The sequence below is a fragment of the Grampus griseus genome (assembly GCF_964374135.1).
Source record: "Grampus griseus genome assembly, chromosome: 2".
Classification (NCBI taxonomy): domain Eukaryota; kingdom Metazoa; phylum Chordata; class Mammalia; order Artiodactyla; family Delphinidae; genus Grampus; species Grampus griseus.
Window position 1 is genome coordinate 47,939,294 of NC_139018.1, and position 18,319 is coordinate 47,957,612.

General features: G+C 40.1%; 2 protein-coding genes across 2 annotated transcripts in view; one reads left to right on the top strand and one right to left on the bottom strand.

The window, feature by feature from the left end:
* GPR137C (G protein-coupled receptor 137C) overlaps window positions 1–2,922 on the bottom strand; it is a gene marked incomplete at both ends in the record, with an annotated part of 52,327 nt that extends 49,405 nt beyond the window's left edge. The window contains one exon of the mRNA XM_082649093.1: window positions 2,524–2,922. Within this exon, the coding sequence (XP_082505219.1) occupies window positions 2,524–2,922 (399 nt within the window). The remainder of the gene's footprint in view (window positions 1–2,523) is intronic.
* An 8,481-nt stretch (window positions 2,923–11,403) lies between these two features.
* Window positions 11,404–18,319, top strand: part of TXNDC16 (thioredoxin domain containing 16) — a 103,654-nt gene continuing 96,738 nt past the window's right edge. Inside the window, exons 1-3 of the mRNA XM_082648867.1 lie at window positions 11,404–11,595; window positions 12,592–12,674; window positions 17,791–17,864. Of these exons, the coding sequence (XP_082504993.1) occupies window positions 11,418–11,595; window positions 12,592–12,674; window positions 17,791–17,864 (335 nt within the window). The 5' untranslated portion in view covers window positions 11,404–11,417. The remainder of the gene's footprint in view (window positions 11,596–12,591; window positions 12,675–17,790; window positions 17,865–18,319) is intronic.

Genomic DNA, 18,319 nt, shown 5'->3' on the forward strand with positions numbered 1-18,319 from the left:
AAATAAATAAATAAAATAAATTTATTTTAAAAAAGAAAAAACAAAGAACTCATTGGGAAAGCTTTATTCATTCAGAACGATCAATAAGAAGTGTGCTTCCAGTTACTTGAAATTGATATAAAAATTTGAATTCAAATACTATTTTAAATATAGATTCCTTTGGATTTTTTTTAGTGAATATGGAAATGATTTCTGGTTAAAATATCTCTTTCTAAACAGGTTGAAAATTTGTTCAAGTTATAGTTATGTGTCTTAAAATTGTTAATTTTACTAAAAAAAAGGATAGACAAACAACCTACACTCTTTCTAGGAGACACTACAAAATGAAAAAAACTTTAGTTCAGCTTCTTTCCAAATTATGTTTTCTAGGGTAATAGAATCTTATTGTTTTTTAAAAAGTACATGAAACAAACAAGAGATCCATTTAACAGGAAGACTTTTAGACGTTTAAATTCTCTATCACTAGCTTGGAATAACAGCAATCAAAAGACTGAAAACCCAATCTAGATATTGTGTAGTTTATGCCGTAGAAGTATACTTTTAGAATTTTGAGCTTAAATACAGATGCTTTTTTTCTATTGTGATAATGTTTACTCACATTGTGTTTACCTCAGGGTGACAGGTATGACTGGTAAAGGGCACAAGCGGACCTTCTGGGGCACTTAAAATGCTGTATATTTTAATCTAGTGGTGGTAACACGAGTGTATGTAAAATTTCACCTAGCTGTATACTTAAGCTTTATGCACTTTATGTTATATGTTATATTTCAAGAAAAAAGTAAAAAGAGTATTTAGCTACTTTATGAAATGCCCACCAATTATTTTACGATGAGTCATTAATATGACTTTGTTAGTCAAAAATGCATAGGGGAAAAACAAATTATCTGATACTCATGGCCTAAGGACTGCTAGTCACTCTGAGGTAAATTAACTATATCTGAAGCTAGAGCAAAGCTTTAATGATGAGATGTTGCTGGTAGTGTATCAGAAATTGTGTCAGGAAGAATACAATGTATCAGCTTAACTATGAAGGACTGAAGTGTTATAACAGTTTAAACAACAACTAGAAGATCAGAACATCTTCAAATAAGTGACATGACTGGCATGTTTATTTGATTTATGATTACCCATGCTTTTTACTTACGGCTTCTTAATGTTTGGGTTTTTGTCATTGTATTGCTTGGACTTCCAAATGATGGGGAATTAAAGCTAAATTAGTTTTGTTGCCTATTCTGAACTGTTGTTTTTAGTGTGGTAAAAAGCTGAAGTTATGACTGTGCTTTTAAAATTATGCATTCTACTTCCTAGCTATTATGCGAGAAAAGAGTTGGTTTACGCAGGGAATATAAACACTTAATCTGCCTCAAATGTTTTTTTACTTTTGCTCAGAACTATGTTAATTCTCATCACCTCCAAAAGCCTTTGAGAGGATTAGCTGCATAGACCAATATTGTTCTATATTAGTCAGTATTAAGCATATGATGTCACCTTGTTTCCTCTCCTCCTCAAGATTTTTTTTTTTGCGGGGAGGGCGGGGGAATTGTTTTTTTTTTTTTTTGGCAATTCTCAAAATACTGTGGCTTAAATACCACTAGCTGGCACACATGATTGACAACCTTACACTCCCAAACCTGTTTGAAATGGGTTAAATACCTAAGTGCTGCAGAACAATGCAAACCAACCAGCAATTCCTCATAAAAGAGAAAGGGGGTGTGATTAGGTTCCAGCTATTAAGCAAGTTATTGAAAAAACAGTTTGGTGGTTTGTTTCTGCAATAGGCGCAGGTTAAGCTAGTATTTTCTCTCTTAATTAGCTCAAAAAAAAAAAAAAAGACTAGTCTATAAGAGGTAGGATAAATAGCCAAAACAAAACATGAAGCAACTGGGGCAAACACACTCGGGGCTTTACGGAGGTCTTTATACTGATCCTCGACATTGGTTATGGCTTATTAACCCCGCCGGAGAACTATCGAACGGAATCTGTGTGAGGCTTATCGAGCCCGGGGAAAGGAGATGCAGGAGAGAATAAAGCTTCTAATAAAAGAAACGCAGCAACAATAGCAGAGGAACAGCTCTGCCTGGTGACGTAATGGCTGGCAGCAGTCCAGCTTCAGCAGAGCTGCTGCTACCTCAGCATCCAACCTCTCTCAACACAGTCCAGCTTCAGCAGAGCTACTGGGGCTGCTACTTTTTGCGATGCCACTTTGTCGGTGGCACCGACACCTTCCCTTAGAGGGCCAGGACGCTGAACAAAGGCTGGTCCTGCTGTTTCAAGTTGTCGGAACACACACTCTCGCTCACACCCCGCAAGCCCCTCAGTCGCCGAGCCGATCGGCTGCTTAAGTTTAGGACGAGAACCCTGGCGCACACACCATGCGTGCCTCGGTTTCCCCCGGGCTGCTCTCGGGTCCGCCTCTCGCGGTTCGCACCCCCCCCCCCCCCCCCGCCACCAGTCCTCAGCCCGAGTTGAACTCGGCGGCCCCGCTCTCCCGCCCGGCCCCGCGTGCTGGTCCTCCCGCCTTACCTCCGCTAGGTAGAGGTTGAGGAGACAGAGCGTGGAGAACTGGAGACAGGAGGGGAAGCAGTAGAGCAGCCAGTGGGGGAAGAAGTGCAGGTGAGCGGGCGGCCGGAGCAGGGGCAGGGAGCCGCTGAGCGAGAAGGCGGCGGAGAAGAGGGTGGTCCTGAGCGCTGCCCATAGGAGACAGAGGAAGAGGCAGAGGCTCTGGTAACTCAGCCGCCGCTCACGGTACAGGAGCAGCCGCCACAGCTGCAGGTAGGCAAAGGCGAAGAGCGCGGCGTAGAGCAGGGCGTGCAGGATGCTCAGCGCCAACTGCACGGAGCCCGGCACCGCGGCGCCTCCGCCGCCCCCGCCGGGCGTGGAGGGCTCGCGGCCGGCCGCCGGACCCGGCACGGACGCCCTCATGAGGGGGCTAGGGGGCGGGCGAAAGAGCGCGGGAAGCAAGGGGCCGGACTCGGAGCCGCTGTCGAGGGGGAGAAGGATGCCTCCCTGACCCCCCACCCACCCCAACCTCCAACCCCAGGAAGCGCCGTGACAGGACCCGGAGCCCCGCGGAGAGCAGCCGCGGCTCCTGGGACCCCGCCTCCTCTCCCCGCCCCCCCCCCGGGGGGTCTCGGCTCCTCCTGCTGCGGCTCGGCTCGGTAGCTGCAAAAAACAACTCTCGGCTGGAGACAATCAGCTGAGAAACCCGAGCATTTGAGGTGCTCGCTCCGCACCGTGGGCTCCCGCCGATTGGCCCAAGCGGGCTCGCCCCTTGCGCGCCGCGCTCGGAAGGCCACAGGCCGCTGGACCTGTCGCTCCAGGAGGCCAAGCTCTGATTGGGTGCCCGCTTTCCCCTCTTGCTCCTCCCCTTCACTCCCCACCCATGCTGCCGATTGGCCCAGCAACTGCACGGCCAGCTCGCGCCTGCGGGCGGGCTCGGTTGTCGCCTGTCAGCGGGGCGGCTGTCGCTCCGCCCCCTGCGCTTCCCATTGGCTGGAAAGGCTGCACGTAAGACCCACGAGGACCGGGAGGAGCCTCGCGGTTGTTTTTTGCCCAGCAGGCAGACTCCACCGAGCGGTGGAGGCTGCTGGCGCGGAGGGTTGGGAGCGCTGCGAAGCCGCAGGTAGGGGGAGCGGTTCGTGGATGCCCGGCAAGCGAGGTATGGGCCCGCCTTCTGCCTCTCATCCTTCTTGTGGCGGGAACTGTCGGTCAGCCGTCCGGGTCCCAGCCCGCAGGTCTTGTCCTCAGGTCTCGATAGGTAGGTGGCAGCGCGGGTCCTGCAGGCGAGGGCTGTGGTTTCTGACAGCAGGGATGCCTGCGGGAATTCAGACCTGGCGGCTCTCCCCCAGCAAGGACAGCACTGCCCAGCTCTGGAGTTTGGCTTAGAAGGGGCCTCACCTGGATCCTTTTAAGGGACGTTTTGCTTTCTTTTTTTCCCTAGCGTGAGCAGGTAGTAAAACGGGAGCCCTTCTGTGGGGAGAGGGCAAGGAATGAGGCGAAGGCTGAACGGAAGCTCTAAGTAAAAGAACCTCCCTCCCTCGGGATATGTCCCAGAAAGAAGAGTGGAATTAGAATGGGATGGATATGGAAGCCGTCTCAGGGTGGGGGGAAGGTGGGTCTTTGAAACTTAGAATTTGGAAAGATGCTGTGGGCATAAGTTTAGGCAAAACGGCAGAATCAGAATTTTAAGTCTTTGAATGTCTAGAGAGGAAAAGGTAGAATAGTCTGTGCTTCTTAAATTCCACATGTATTCCTTCAAGCCTTAGTCCCCTGTGTGGTGGATGGTGGCGCTATTTCTAGGGCTCAGAGATATACAAAACACATGCTATATTATGTTTCTGCTGTAAATAAATGAGGAATAAATAGATCTTCCCACGTATATTGGACTGAGATAATATTTGTTGACTTTTTTTGGGGGGGATGTTTGGTAATAAAATGAGCAAATTAGTGCAAAATGGTGAGGGAATAATTTGTGTTCCCCTTAGGATGGGTGGCATATCGCTAAATAAGTATCCCTCTGAAAGACAGTGCTACATTTGTTGGTGCAGCTAAGACTCAGCCTCTCCTAACTCACCATTCTAAGAAGAGTGTTGCTACTTTCTTTCCTAGCTAAGTGATCCACAGGGAAGGTAAAAATCTCTTGTGCTCCAGATTGTGGGACAGTAGTTTCCCCAGGCACCAGATACTGATGTGTTTTGGATTCTTTGTAGGTGTGCTGACAAACTGTGATAGATGTTTAGGCCTGGCACTGTTATGTGGAGATCCCTCTGATGAAACATTCAGCTGAGTAGGTTGTGCTGTGCAGCCTACAGTAGAGTACAACTTGCTGTAAGAAGTTAACAGTCCTAATCCAACATCAGCGCTCTAAAGAAGGAGCTCAGCTTTATTGGAATTGAAGACATTTGCCTCATGGATTCATAGGGAATGTGGTTAGGGCAGTACACAGTTCTATTTGAAAGGGGACAGAGTGCTCCGGGCCCCAGTGAGGTAACTGATTGCAGTTATGTGCTTAAGCCCATAAATTAAGCATAAACTCAGAGTTATGTGCTTTTAGGCACTTGTCAAAATCAGGAAAGCCTCTTATTCTCTGGCATGGCCTATTTTTGTATCTTCTATAATCAACGAATCAGGTCATGAATAGATTTTCACCATGAAGGGGTTTTTCTTTTTTTTCCTGTATTCTCTACTCAAAGTGAGAGTAAACGACATTTGGATAGCACCCATACTAGTTTTACATCTTTGTTTGTGAGACTTTTTATTCCAGTGTCATAGCAAATCAGAATATCCGCTTTTTTTTCCCTTCCTTTTTTGGGGGCATATATATGGGGGGTGCAGGTAGAAGATTTTGCCCCACTCCCTTGAGGGAACTCTTAAGTGGATAGATGTTGACTCCTTTTATTGCCTCCTTTGGGTCTTAAGTGGTAAACTGTGATGAGATCTAATCAACGTTTTATTTGAGTCAGGTTCAGTGAGCAGGTTCTGTTCTCTAAAAGCGGCATTAAACTGTAAGCAAGCTAATTTTTGACAGAATGTTCCTACAGGAACTTTGTAAGCATTATATGCCCCATTTGTTGCAGAATATGAAATGTGGCATTTCCCAGAGAATGATGCCTGTAGATCTTGGTGTAATTTGTTTAATGTTTACAGTTGTTAATTTCCTCTCTTTCTTGAGAGGGGAAACCATTAGTTTTATGTTTAATCATAAGGGAAATTTAGGCCTTTAAAGGGGAAACTATCCAAGGGTCTTCTAGAAAAGCTTGCTCCTGGGTAACCTAAAATTGGAAATATGTCCAAATACACAATGGTTGAATATTGTTGTTTTGAGAGAGCAGATTACTCTAGCACAATGTTCTTTCAAACATTTAAAAGCAGAACCATTTGCCAAGTGTTATTATATGTAGGACCCAATCCCAAAGTGTGATTGCTGTAGCTGAAGAGGGCCACCAGTTGCTCCACCTACGCAGAAAGGCAAATCTTTGCCCCCTCCTCTCACTAGCAAGATGATCAGTGTTTGTCTCTTGAAGTACTTCCTCATCATTGCCCTTGGGGGCTTTCTCAGAATTCCGGTGCTGAGCAAAACAAACTTTTGTTGCCTTTAACTTTTTATGTGCAAGCTTTAGCCCTTTTTGTACTGTAGCCTTACTCATCCATTCTTACAGTGCTTGTCATCCTCCTGTATTTGTCCTTAGTTAAATGTCACATATTTTTTCCAACTTTTAAATGACCTGTGCATGCATACTTGTTTAGAGTTTAGGGATCAGGCAAAAGTTACATCTTGCCTACTGACTCTGATTAGTTCCACCAGGAGCGTTATACTGAGGAACTGAGGGCTCCTTCCAGCCCCAAAGGTTAAAAGTCTGCACTTAGTTGTGAGGTGTCTGTGTGTAGGATAGGCAAACATTTGCCTATGACTTCCATTTTCTTTTTGTATTGGCACTGGTTGTGGTACCAGTTGTATTTTAAAGAGTCATCTTCCCTTTTAGAATCTTTCTAAAGTGAAATTGGGTCAATTTCTTGTGAATTCTTTGAAATATACTGCTTTAAAAATCTAGGATGTGTATTTATGTTCAAGTCACTCTCCTCTTAGCTGTTACTAAAACAAATAGGGCTAGGTTGGGTTATACTGTAATAACAACCCTAAATCTTCAGAGATTTAAAGTAAAGTTTATTTTACGTTAACACTGAGTTGGCTGGGAAACTTGCCCCATGTTGTCCTCTTTCTGAGACTTGGTTCAACAGAGAAGACCTTGGTTTGAGTGTTTTCAGTCATCATAGCAGAGAACAAAGTGTGTCATGCTTCATGATACATATATGTTAACTCTTAAAAGCTTCCAGAAGTTACATATTCACTTTGCACATTTCATTGGCCAAATCAAGTCATGGCCATACCTAACTCAAGGAAGTGGGGAGTAGGATTTTAACATGTGCAGAGAACTAGAAACATTTGGACAGTCTACCCTTTTTGTCAATAGATATTCTCCTTCCTACATGTACTTCATCCTTGGCTCTTCTCAGTGGAGATAACCCCTAAATCCCATCCAGTCACTGAAAGCTCAAAGTCTGGGATCTCTGAGTAGTACCCAGTAGCCATAATCTCTTGTAGTCTCTATCTTTATAAATTATCTGTCTCTGTCACCCTGTTGAATACATAGTGTAGGGACAGATAACTATAAACTATAGTAAGTGTTCCCATTTGGAGAGGAGAAGAATGGAAGACATATACCAGACTCTGGACTGTAGCAATTTTGGAATCTTGCTGGGCAGATATTGCTAGAGCTCTAAATTATAAGAAAGATGAAATGAAAAAACACATTGAATGACTAGCCCACTTTAAAAATAATTAGATGCAACAGACACAATATTACTGTGTGAAATTGCTATAAAAGCTTCTAAACATTTATATGCATTTTCTGTGTTTATCTCATTATTGTGGACCAGTGACATACAGTTCATATTCTAGCACATTCCCTGGAGCATAGTTCTCTATGGTCCTTGGCTTTATGCCCTGCAAGAGATCCTTTCATTTTTATTATCTTTGGCCCCACCTGAAGTTGGCTTTGGAGAATGTGGCTTCTTTCCATGGCTGAGCAGTTTTGTCAGCTTGTTTCCGGACCCTACAAGCATGGGGGCTTAAGGATTGTTTTAAGTTTTGAACAGCTTAGTCTTTTGGATGGTGGTGCTTCTTTGAGTACCTTTCTTTTAATACCTCGTTAAACACAATCAACAGCAACTATCACACAGTACTCATTTCTGTCTTCCAGCCTCTTCTCTTAGGGCCATAGATAAGTTCTTTAGCCACGTGAACCTAGCATGTGCTCGTAAATTCATTAGGTACTTGTCACCTCCAACTTACTGTAGCGACAGTTTCATCAAATGTTTTGTTATTCCTTAACATGGATCATTTGTTGAGGTCTTGTCTCTATGTTTCTTTGAGGAGAGTTTCCCTGAGTACTCCCAGAACAGCTTTCCTGCTGCGTGGCGCCTGAGCGAGTATGTGGGGTTCTTGTTAAGGCAGCACCTCACTTCTAGTTTGTACACCAGTGAAGATAAACTAGATTATGCTACAATAAAAACCCCCCAATCTCAGTGGCTTAAGACAACGAAGTTTATTTCTTCCTATATCATATGCTCATTGCATACCAGCTGGGGGTTCTCTGGGCTGTGCTTCATCTGGGAGCCATGCTGACAAACAGCCACCATCTGAGTGTTTTCAGTGACTATGACAGAAGAAAAGAAAGGCAGGCATATGACACAGTAGCTGTTAAACTGTTGCCTGAGACAGGCCACTTTGGCTCCCATTTTATTGGCCAGGGTAAGTCACGTGGTGGCCTCAAACTTCAGTAGTGGTGGGAAGTGCAGAAAGCTAAGTGTGATCCTAGGTATAGCTGACAGGAGAACTGGAACTGTTTACCCCATACTGATGAACCATCACACCAAGGTAACAAGGCCACATTCCTCCCAAGGAACTCAGCACTTTGTGGTGACACTTAAATTTTGAAGCATTAAGTGTTGTTCTCTATCCCATTTTCTAACTACCAGAGAAAAAAGTCACCAAGTACCCTCTGTAGCTTTGTTTTTAACTCTGTTCTTGCTAGGTGTTCTCTTTCCTCACTATTTCCCATCCACACTTGCCTTCTCTTTGTTTAAAGTTATTTTTATGAGGAGACCATGTCTCTGGGCAAAAGCATTTCAATTACCATGCATGTGAAATGAACACTTTTTAGTGACACCACAGGGGTAGATTGGATTAATATGAGTAGTAGCTATGGAAGATTTGATTACATACAAGTAATATTTTTTCTTTTTAAGTCAAAGTGAAAAGGTACACTGTTTAAAAGAGTCAGTTCTAGAAGGCTTCAAAATTCCCCTTGGTATCTTACCCCCTCCAATTTCTTGTTCCTCAGAGGCAATTACTTTGAACCACTCACAGTTTCTTTTGGTGTTGATCTTTCCATTTCCAATAAACTTGGCTTTTGGTCTCGTGAAAAATGAAGATTTAGCTCTCTTTCATCCCTTTTCCCACCCTGACTGTATGCTCCCTTACTTTCAACTCAACTCAACTCTGTTACGGATCTGGTTAAATCATTATTCAGTGTGTATCTTATGACCATATAAGCTGTGTTTCTAGCTGACCCACACAGTATTCTCTGCTTTAAGTAATTTTTTAAATAATCAAACTTACAAAAAGATGGAGAAAACTGCAAAAGTTACTACTGAGTACCTATCTCTGAATAATCACCCACATCTCTAATTGCCGAAATGCATAGTACGTTCATATGGATAATCTAATCTGTCCAATGAGGTGGGTGTGGGGAAGTATTCAAGCATTGAATGTGTGTGGTTAGACCTTTGGTTCTACCAAATACATTCTACGTGAAAAGAGTATGTTAACTTTAGTATCCAATTTAGTGTTTAAATGACTGAATTGTAACCACAGGGCCAGGAAAAAAGATATTTATACTTGGATTTCTCATTTGTGCTTTTACTTAAATGTTTATCCTTTTAATTAGGTTGGAGTTATTTCATACAGTAACATGTTATATTCTTTCGGCCTCAGGATGCATGCATCTCTCCCTCAGAACATAAGGAAAATATTGGATGACTCATTTTATACCATTTTCATTAATATAAAGTGGCTTTAAAATATGCTGGTTTAAAATAGATTTAATGTATAATACTTTAATGTCAAGGATACCTCTTAATTATATTATTAAAATTACTTTTTACATACCTCTCTCAGTCCTCACTCCTCATTCTCCTTGAGTTTTTGAACTCTTGGCTCATTATTAAAAGTTGATGGCAAATTTGTTCACTGCTTGATATAAACTAGTTCTAGTGAAAAGAATTATTAGGAAGTAATCAATAAGTAATTAGCTCCTGTTTTAGGAATACCTGTTCCTTACGGAGAGTTATTATACGCTTATTGATAGTATTGAAAGACCAGAGTATATGGAGTTTCAGTTTATCAATTCTATTGTACAATAAATTGAAGAGTAAATTTTTTCTCATTACCCCTGAAATGCTAAATTGAAGAGTTAATGGTCTTTCATGACCATTGAAATGGTAGGTGTCTAATTTAGTATGATTTTTTCCTAAATTTTTTATTCTTTAATCATTTCTTTACTGAAAAGTTCCACTCCTATCCTTATGAGTAATTCTTGCTATATTCTCCTGTCTCCTGTTTTGACCTAGTGATCTTTGTTTAAAAGATAAGGGTTCGGGCTTCCCTGGTGGCGCAGTGGTTGAGAGTCCGCCTGCCGATGCTGGGGACACGGGTTCGTGCCCCGGTCCGGGAAGATCCCACATGCCGCGGAGCGGCTGGGCCCGTGAGCCATGGCTGCTAAGCCTGTGCGTCCGGAGCCTGTGCTCCACAACGGGGAGAGGCCACAACAGTGAGAGGCCCGTGTACAGCAAAAAAAAAAAAAAAAAAAAAAAAAAAAAAGATAAGGGTTCTATTTGAAATTAAAATTAAAACAAAATTCTCACCTATACCTGTGGGTATATCTTTACCTTCTAGAAGTGCGATGTTTAATATAAAAACTAATTTTCCTAAACTGTCTTCTTTTAAATGTAGATAATATATATCATCAGTAGAAAAGCTTCCTGAAAGAAGAAATTGTTCAAAAGAAATTTGAAAGTAGCAAAAGTATAAGACAAAGATAATTGACAGCAGATACAGAGGACAGCATGGGAGTAAGTACAGCATGAAAGAAGATGAGATGATAATATCTAGAGCAAATCTGAGTTCAGAAAATAGAATTGAATTAAAATATGAGTTGAAAAAGATATTTGAATTTCTAAACTGTTTAAATAAATCTAAGTCTTAGGAATTACTAAATGTATATTAAGAAGGAATGTTCTTAAATAGTTTTAATAGATATCTTCTAGGGGATTTAAAGTAAAAAGAATGTAAACGTAGTAGACATATATTTTGGCTCTCATTTCCACGTTAGTGGTTTTAATTGCTATTTGAGTGTTAATTGTACATCTACTCTAGGTAGAGAAAGATAAAATACCCAGTTTAAAATAAATGGATTGGATAATGTTTGAAAATTAATTTTAGAATCCTTAAAAATGACAGCTTAGCATACACCATAAATATCTATTAAACTTAACATACTTAGTATTGCATTTTCCAGATATCTTTGATATCTTTTGCAAGTATCAAAAATTCATAGTATTATTAAATCAATGTCATTATATATCATCCCTTCTCATGTTTTTACTAGAAGGAAATAGTAAAGTATTAGTAAAATCAAACATGGAAGTAATGCCTTATATTATTCTTTTTGCAGATTTTACTTCATTCATTTATTTAATGAATTCATTCAGAAAAACTCTGTTGAACGCCTACTCTTGCCAGGTATTGTCCTGGGCAACAGAACACAGCGGTGAACAAAATTGACTCTCCTGCCCATATGCAGCCACAGCTGATGATGTCTTCCAGTTTCAGTGTACTTAGAGTTGGCATCTCTTTTGTCATGATGTGCATTTTTTATATGTCAGCAGTAGACTCTCTACCAGAGCTGAGTCCTCAGAAATTCTTCAGTACATTGCAACCAGGAAAAGCTACCTTAGCGTATTTTTGTCAAGCTGGTAAGTATTTTTTATATTCTAATATGATTTTTGTGATGTTTCTATTGCTGTTTAATCAATATGCTAGGAAGAATTTATTATCAGGATTAATAATAGGTGCTTTAACGCTGCTACTATAATATGCCTGCCTGGGTTTCAATCCTGACTTTGCCACTTGACCTGCTGTGTGACCTTGGTTGAGTCACTTAGCCTCTCCACGTGTCTTTTTTGTCATCCATAATGAGGAAATAGTGTGTGCTTTATAAATTTATTGTGAGGATTAAGTGACTTTACTCATGTGCTTAGTCCATAGTAAATACTAGATAAGAATTAGCTGTTAATAATATCTGAATTTCATCATCATTTCTGAAAGTAAACTTTTGGATATTTTTAGCATGTAAATATTTTAAAAGTGTTTTCAAACTTTAAATATAGTATTAGTAATGCCTTAGTTTAATACTCTGCTTTAGCTGTACCATTAATTATACTGAATTGATTAATAAAACTATTGAACATAACTTATCATTATCATGGTTCCATTTAAGTTGTTTTGTGCCTTAAAAAATACTATTCTTGGAATTAGTAAATGAAGTGAATTCATATTTTTGTTGGCTCCCTTATTACAATTGTGATTTGAAAATGGTATTTTAAAATCATTTTGAAAATTTTGTACCTGTGTGTTGTGTATATAGTATTAAACTTGGAAAAGTAACGCCAAATGTGCCATTTAAATTAAACATTTATCCAGTTTATGTTTAGAAAGCATTTAAGGTCACTTACAAAGTGAAAATATGTCATGATAAAAATATTAGAAATAAGAGTAATGAGGCAATAGGAAATAAGGGTACAAGAATTTGTAACTAGGTTCATTTAGTTACTTGATTATTTGTTGTTGCATACTAGTTGAGCAAACTAATATATTTCTTTTTCAGTTTGCAGCTTTGGGCTTTAATTTTAAAAATTCATCTTTCCTAAGGGGCAAGTCATAAAACATTCATAAAACATTTCTTATTTTAGATTCTCCAAGTACCTCTGTATTTCTTGAAGAACTGAATGAGGCTGATAAACCTCTCCAGGACTATGGAATTTCAGTCACAAAGGTAGAAAGATATTTATGTTAATAAATTACTAGTGACAAACATTTTACAACTGTGTGACCTAAGACTGAGTATCTAAAAATACTACATTGTTTCACATCTTTTTCCAAACTGGAAAAATAGTTTTTCTACCTTTTTTTTCATAAGAATAAACAGAAGTATAGTTAATTCCAGATTATTGTATAAATTATAAATACAGGGGAATAAAAGCTACTTAAAATTCTGGAGCTTAGAACTTTATTTTGTAAACCATTCTATTGGGGCTGTGGTGTCATTTATTTTTTCAATCTTCTATTTAAGTTTTTTTTTTTTGCCTGACAAATATATCATAATAGATGTCCATAATTTAGCTATTAAAATTTTTCTTTTAACACAAACTGAGGTACCAAAATTGAAGTAATTCAAGTGTTTTTTTTTTTCTTTCCTATTCTTCTAAGTCTTTATAATTGCTTATGTTGTGGGTTCTCATATTTATTTTTAGAAAAAAGTTAAAACAACCTAATTTGGGACTTCCCTGGTGGCTCAGTGGTTGAGAGTCCGCTTGCCAACGCAGGGGACATGGGTTCGTGCCCCGGTCCGGGAAGATCCCACATGCCACCGAGCGGCTGGGCCCGTGAGACATGGCCGCTGAGCCTGTGCGTCCAGAGCCTGTGCAAAACAACCTAATTTGAAATTACATACTTAATTTTTTTCTCAAAAAGTGTTTGAACTTGCCATGGAGTATTATGGAAAATTTCCACATGCATCATGGTTTAGATAGCTACAGGAGCCTTTCATTTAGTTTAAACTTAGAATTTGTACCTCAGAAAACGGAATGATTAGTAACCCAGTGATTATTAAATTCTTTCAGATTAGTGTCTCCCTGACTTTCTGTGTACATTTATTCTTTCTTAGTTCATTAGCCTTCCTCCTTTGAGAGATGGCTACTGTCCCTCTTGGTCCCTGAAGCTAGAGTTCCCAGGGCAGGAAGCATAGAAAAGTTAACTGTGACTTTTAAAGAGAAACTGTTCACTCTCACCGCAGAACACTTCTGACACCAGATGTGTGTTTTTCATATGAAGCAGTTCTGATACTAACAACCCAGAATTAGCACAGACCCCACAGGTTAAGGGCCCAGTCCTATGAGATGCCCCTCACTTCAGATGTCAGTCACAAGGAGTGAGTGGGTCCCCAGGCTCCCTACGACTTCTGTAGGACTTGGCTCCAAATGGCGGTTCTCACAACCCCCTCCTCAGGTTCCATAATTGTCCATAATGTCTCACAGAACTCAGGGAAAGACTTTACTTACTATTACTGACTTCTTATTAAGGATATGTCAGGAATAGCCAAATGGAAGAGCTGTGCGGGGCAACATCTGGAAGAGTTTCAAGTGCAGGAGCTTCTATCCCCGTGTGGTTTGGGGTGTGTCATCCTCCTGTACTTGGATGTGTTCACTGGAAGCTCTCCACACCCTGTAGTTTAGGGTTTTTATGGAGGTTGTTATGTAGGCATGATTGGTCAAATCATTGGCCGTTGCTGATTAACTCCATCTCCAGCCCTAAGGTGGGGAGGTGGGGCTGAAAGTTCCCACCCTCTGATCTTTCCCTTGTCTTGCTGGTAACCAGCCCCCATCTTGAAGCTGTCTAGGGGCCCCCAGCCACCAGTCATCTCATTAGCATGCAAACAGACACTCTTATCACTCCCAGAGATTCCAAGCGTTTCAGAAGCTCTTATATTTCAGGTTAAAGACCAAATATTAGAAGAAAAGATACTCCTGGCACTCTATCATGCAGGAAATTACAGGGTTTTAGGAGCTCTGTGTTAGGAACAAGGGGCAAAGACCAAATATATATTTCTTATTATATCATGTTTATATACCTCAAAAACCTCTTTTTTAATGTCAATTCTGTTTTGTATAGAGGTCTCAGTTAACTTTGAACCACTGTTTATACTCTGGAATGATAATGGCACTCATCTTTAAGGAGCTTTGAATAAAAATCAAAATTGAAATTTAGAAACAAAATGCTAGGTTGGTATGATACTCTAAAGGGATAGTCATGCTGTTATCTAGTAACTAGTAAACTAGTAACTAGTAACTGTGTGTCTAGTAACTAGAGTAGAATATTAAGGTTCATGCCCAGGGGTTACCTTTATGAACTAACAGTTTGTAAAGCTTTTGCAGTTGAGGACTCTTAAGCTATGTGGAAAGGAGACTGGGTGAAAGAGATAGACCTATATTGAGTACCTAGCTCAGTCCCTGGTGCATAGTAGATACTCAGTACTGTTTATGAGATTGAAACGAGCTTGCTATATTTAGTCTTTTATTGGATAGCAAAATGGCTAAGACCCCAGTCTCTTTCTTTGGAGAGTATATATCCAAAATGGGGCGATAAAACACATTCACAGACTTTTTTCTTTTTTGGCCGCGCTGCACAGGTTGTAAGAATCTTAGTTCCCCAACCAGGGGTTGAACCTGGGCCCTTGGCAGTGAAAGTGAGGAGTCCCAACCACGGGACCGCCAGGGAATTCCCATAGACCATTTTAATAACTAGCAGAACTTGGTCATTATAAAAAGAGATACAAATAAAATGCTGTAGAGGTTTAAAAGAAAGAAATCTTACATGATCATCAAGGTGGAAGGTCATACTATGGTATTGGGAAAGACTTCACAAAAAGTAGCATTTTGAGATTGTCTTCAAAAGTTAAGATTTCAGGAGACAGACATAGATGAAGAAAACACTAAAATATAAATGGACTAAGTGTTCCAGTTAAGAAAAAGATTGTCAGGCTGGGAACAATAACCAAACCTAATTGTAAGCTATTTAGAAATGCATCTTAAAATAAAGGCTTTAGAAATTCTTAAAGCAAATGAAGGAAAATATATATATATCATGCAAATAATAACCAAAAGAAAGCTGGTATGACTATATTACTGTATCAATGTAGATTTTAAAACAAAAAACCTTTGTCATCCTTTCTGTCATAACCAATCCATCATTAAGTCCTTCAAGTTCTGCTATCAAAACTTTTCACATCTGACCACTTCCTGTACCTTCACTTTTACCCCCCTGCCCTTGTCTAAACTGTCCTCACTTCTCCTCTGGGAAACCACAAGCCTCCTATTTGGCCTTTCTCCTTTCACTCTTGTCTCACTGAACCCTTCTCCACATGTAAGTCAGATCACATTGCTGCTCTCTCAGAAAGGCTTCCCATTACAGTTATACTAACATGGAAACTCCTCTTTGGACATTTAATTCCTCTAATCTCATTTTCTGTTCTTCCACCTTGCTCAGCTTGTTCCTGACACATGCTAGTCATCTTTCTCTTACTTGGACCTTCTAGGTGTGTATTTCCATAAGGCCTTTGCAGGTATTTTCTCCTCTGCTTAGAACTCATCTCTTCCACATATTTGTATATTTGTATGCATCACTCCATTACTTCGGTTCTTTGTGCAAATGTCACCTCCTCAGAGAAGTCTTCTTTGATGACTTACCTAAAATGTTCGGTCATGTACTATCCCTTTAATAGTGCTTTTTTCTTTATAGCCCTTAACATTGCATACTAATTAGTTTTTTTTTTTTAATGGTCCGTCTCTACTTTTAGAATGTAAGTTCTAAAGATAAACATTTTAATTTGGAACTTAACTGTACTCCTAGTGATGAGAACAGTGACTAACATATGGTAGGTGTTCAAATGTGTGTTGAGCGGATGAATGGATAAATCTGTCGTCATAATACCAACCATCCCCTATGCTCTGACTTCTAAAAATTAAAAAAAAAAAACTACATACACTAAAATTCACTGTTTTTGGTTATGACCATACTCTTTTAATTCGAATTCTCTATTCCTCATATCTTTTTTGAGTATCGGTTCTCTTTTAGTAGCTTTTTTCTATAAAACAAATGTAGCTTTCCCACTTGTCACTCTGCTTTCTCAAACTCTGTTAAAATTAACTTGAACAGCAAAAACAAAAAAGCCTCATCTAAAAAAACCCAAAAAAACCCTAACTTAACAAAATCCAAAACAAAATACTAACTGTTCTTCTTCCAGACTTAGTTTTGGTAAGTTATGTCGGTGGCTACCCACTTGCCCCATCTAAAAACCTCTTCATCCTCTTTATCTCTTGCCTTCCCCCATCTATCCCATGTTGCATATTACACGCTCAGTCTTCTCTCTAGTTTTACTTACTGTATTTGTGGAAAGTCGCTTGAATGTCTTCTGTCCTTTTCTGCTTTACTACAGGTCCCAGTCATCCCTGACCTGTACGGATGGGATACACTATTAACCGGCTTCCTTGCCTTTGTGCTCTCATGTCTTCCATTGTATCTCCATGTTGCTGCCAGGATTGGCCTTATGTTTTTCACATAGAGTCCTGATTGTAAGCTATCAAGGGCTGTTGTGGCTTCTCTAACATCATCAGGGACTCAGGTTCATTCTTTCTGTTGCACCATCCTTAGCAAAGGTTTCTTCTTTAAAGATGCCTTATGGTCCGTGATGACTGCTGGTGCCTACCTGTCTTGTCAGTTTTTTTTTGTCAGAAAGAAGTGGGAAGAGCAAGAGTATCTATCACTCAACCCCCTTTTAAGATCCTTCTAGGCATCCCAAACCAGTGACTTCTCCTAACATCATTTAGCCAGCCTTAGCTGTTGGGGGAGTCTGGAAAAGTCTTTTAATGGGGCACTTGCTTTTAATGAAATTCTGTTAGTGACGCAAAAGGGTAGCATGGATTTGGGGTTAGGAGCCAGCAATATCTGCTATACCTGTGCTCCAGCTACTGAGATGCTTTCGTGGTCCCAACTTAGCACCACTTCTGTGCTTCCTGGCTTTTGCTCATGATTTTCTTGTCCTGCCTTAATTGTTTCCTTCCTTTCCTACCTCGTTGTCTTCTACTTCGTTCATCAGATTGAATTAAATCTTAGGTATAATTAAATATAACTCTTAGGTGTAGGAACAGTTCCTTTCTCCGGGTTACCTCAAGCACTTGAATAAGTGAGCAATTATAGCATACAAATCAGAAAGAAAAGTAAAAAAAATTTGATCTGGAGACAAACTGTAATGTTTAATTTTCCTTTCTGTTTCCCTAACCAAGAAACTTGACCTTTTGATATGTACTCTAAACGTTAAATATAATCTTTTAAAGGTTAATTGCGTCACAGAAGAAACATCGAGGTACTGTGGAAGCGAAAAGAATGTGATGAAAGCATATTTATTCAGGTAAACTATTTTTAGTTTTTTTGGCTCAGATGGACAAACATAAAGCTATACTTCTAGAATATTCAAGTATATAAAATATCACTAGGCCAGAATAAAGGTGTATGTAGTAGGGGTCATATGAAGCTTAGCAAGAAGTCTAATAGATTTGTTACCTCCACTTTGCTTCCTAATCTGTAAATTGAGGAGATTAATACCTACCTCACAGGATTGTTTTGGATATTAAATGAGAATCTTATGTAAGCTCTGACGGCAAAGGCCTGGTAAGTGAGCACTTAGCAGATTTAGTGTTCTAAGTAGGTATGTCAGGTCCATATTCGGGTGGGAAATAAATGTACTTTATTTTTGAGGGATCTGCCGATGTCCAGGTTATGGATTCCTCCGTTACTTGGGTCTGCTAATCTGAGTTTTCTCAAAATCCTTTCCTCACACTCTTGGGATTTGGCCTAGGAAGTGGG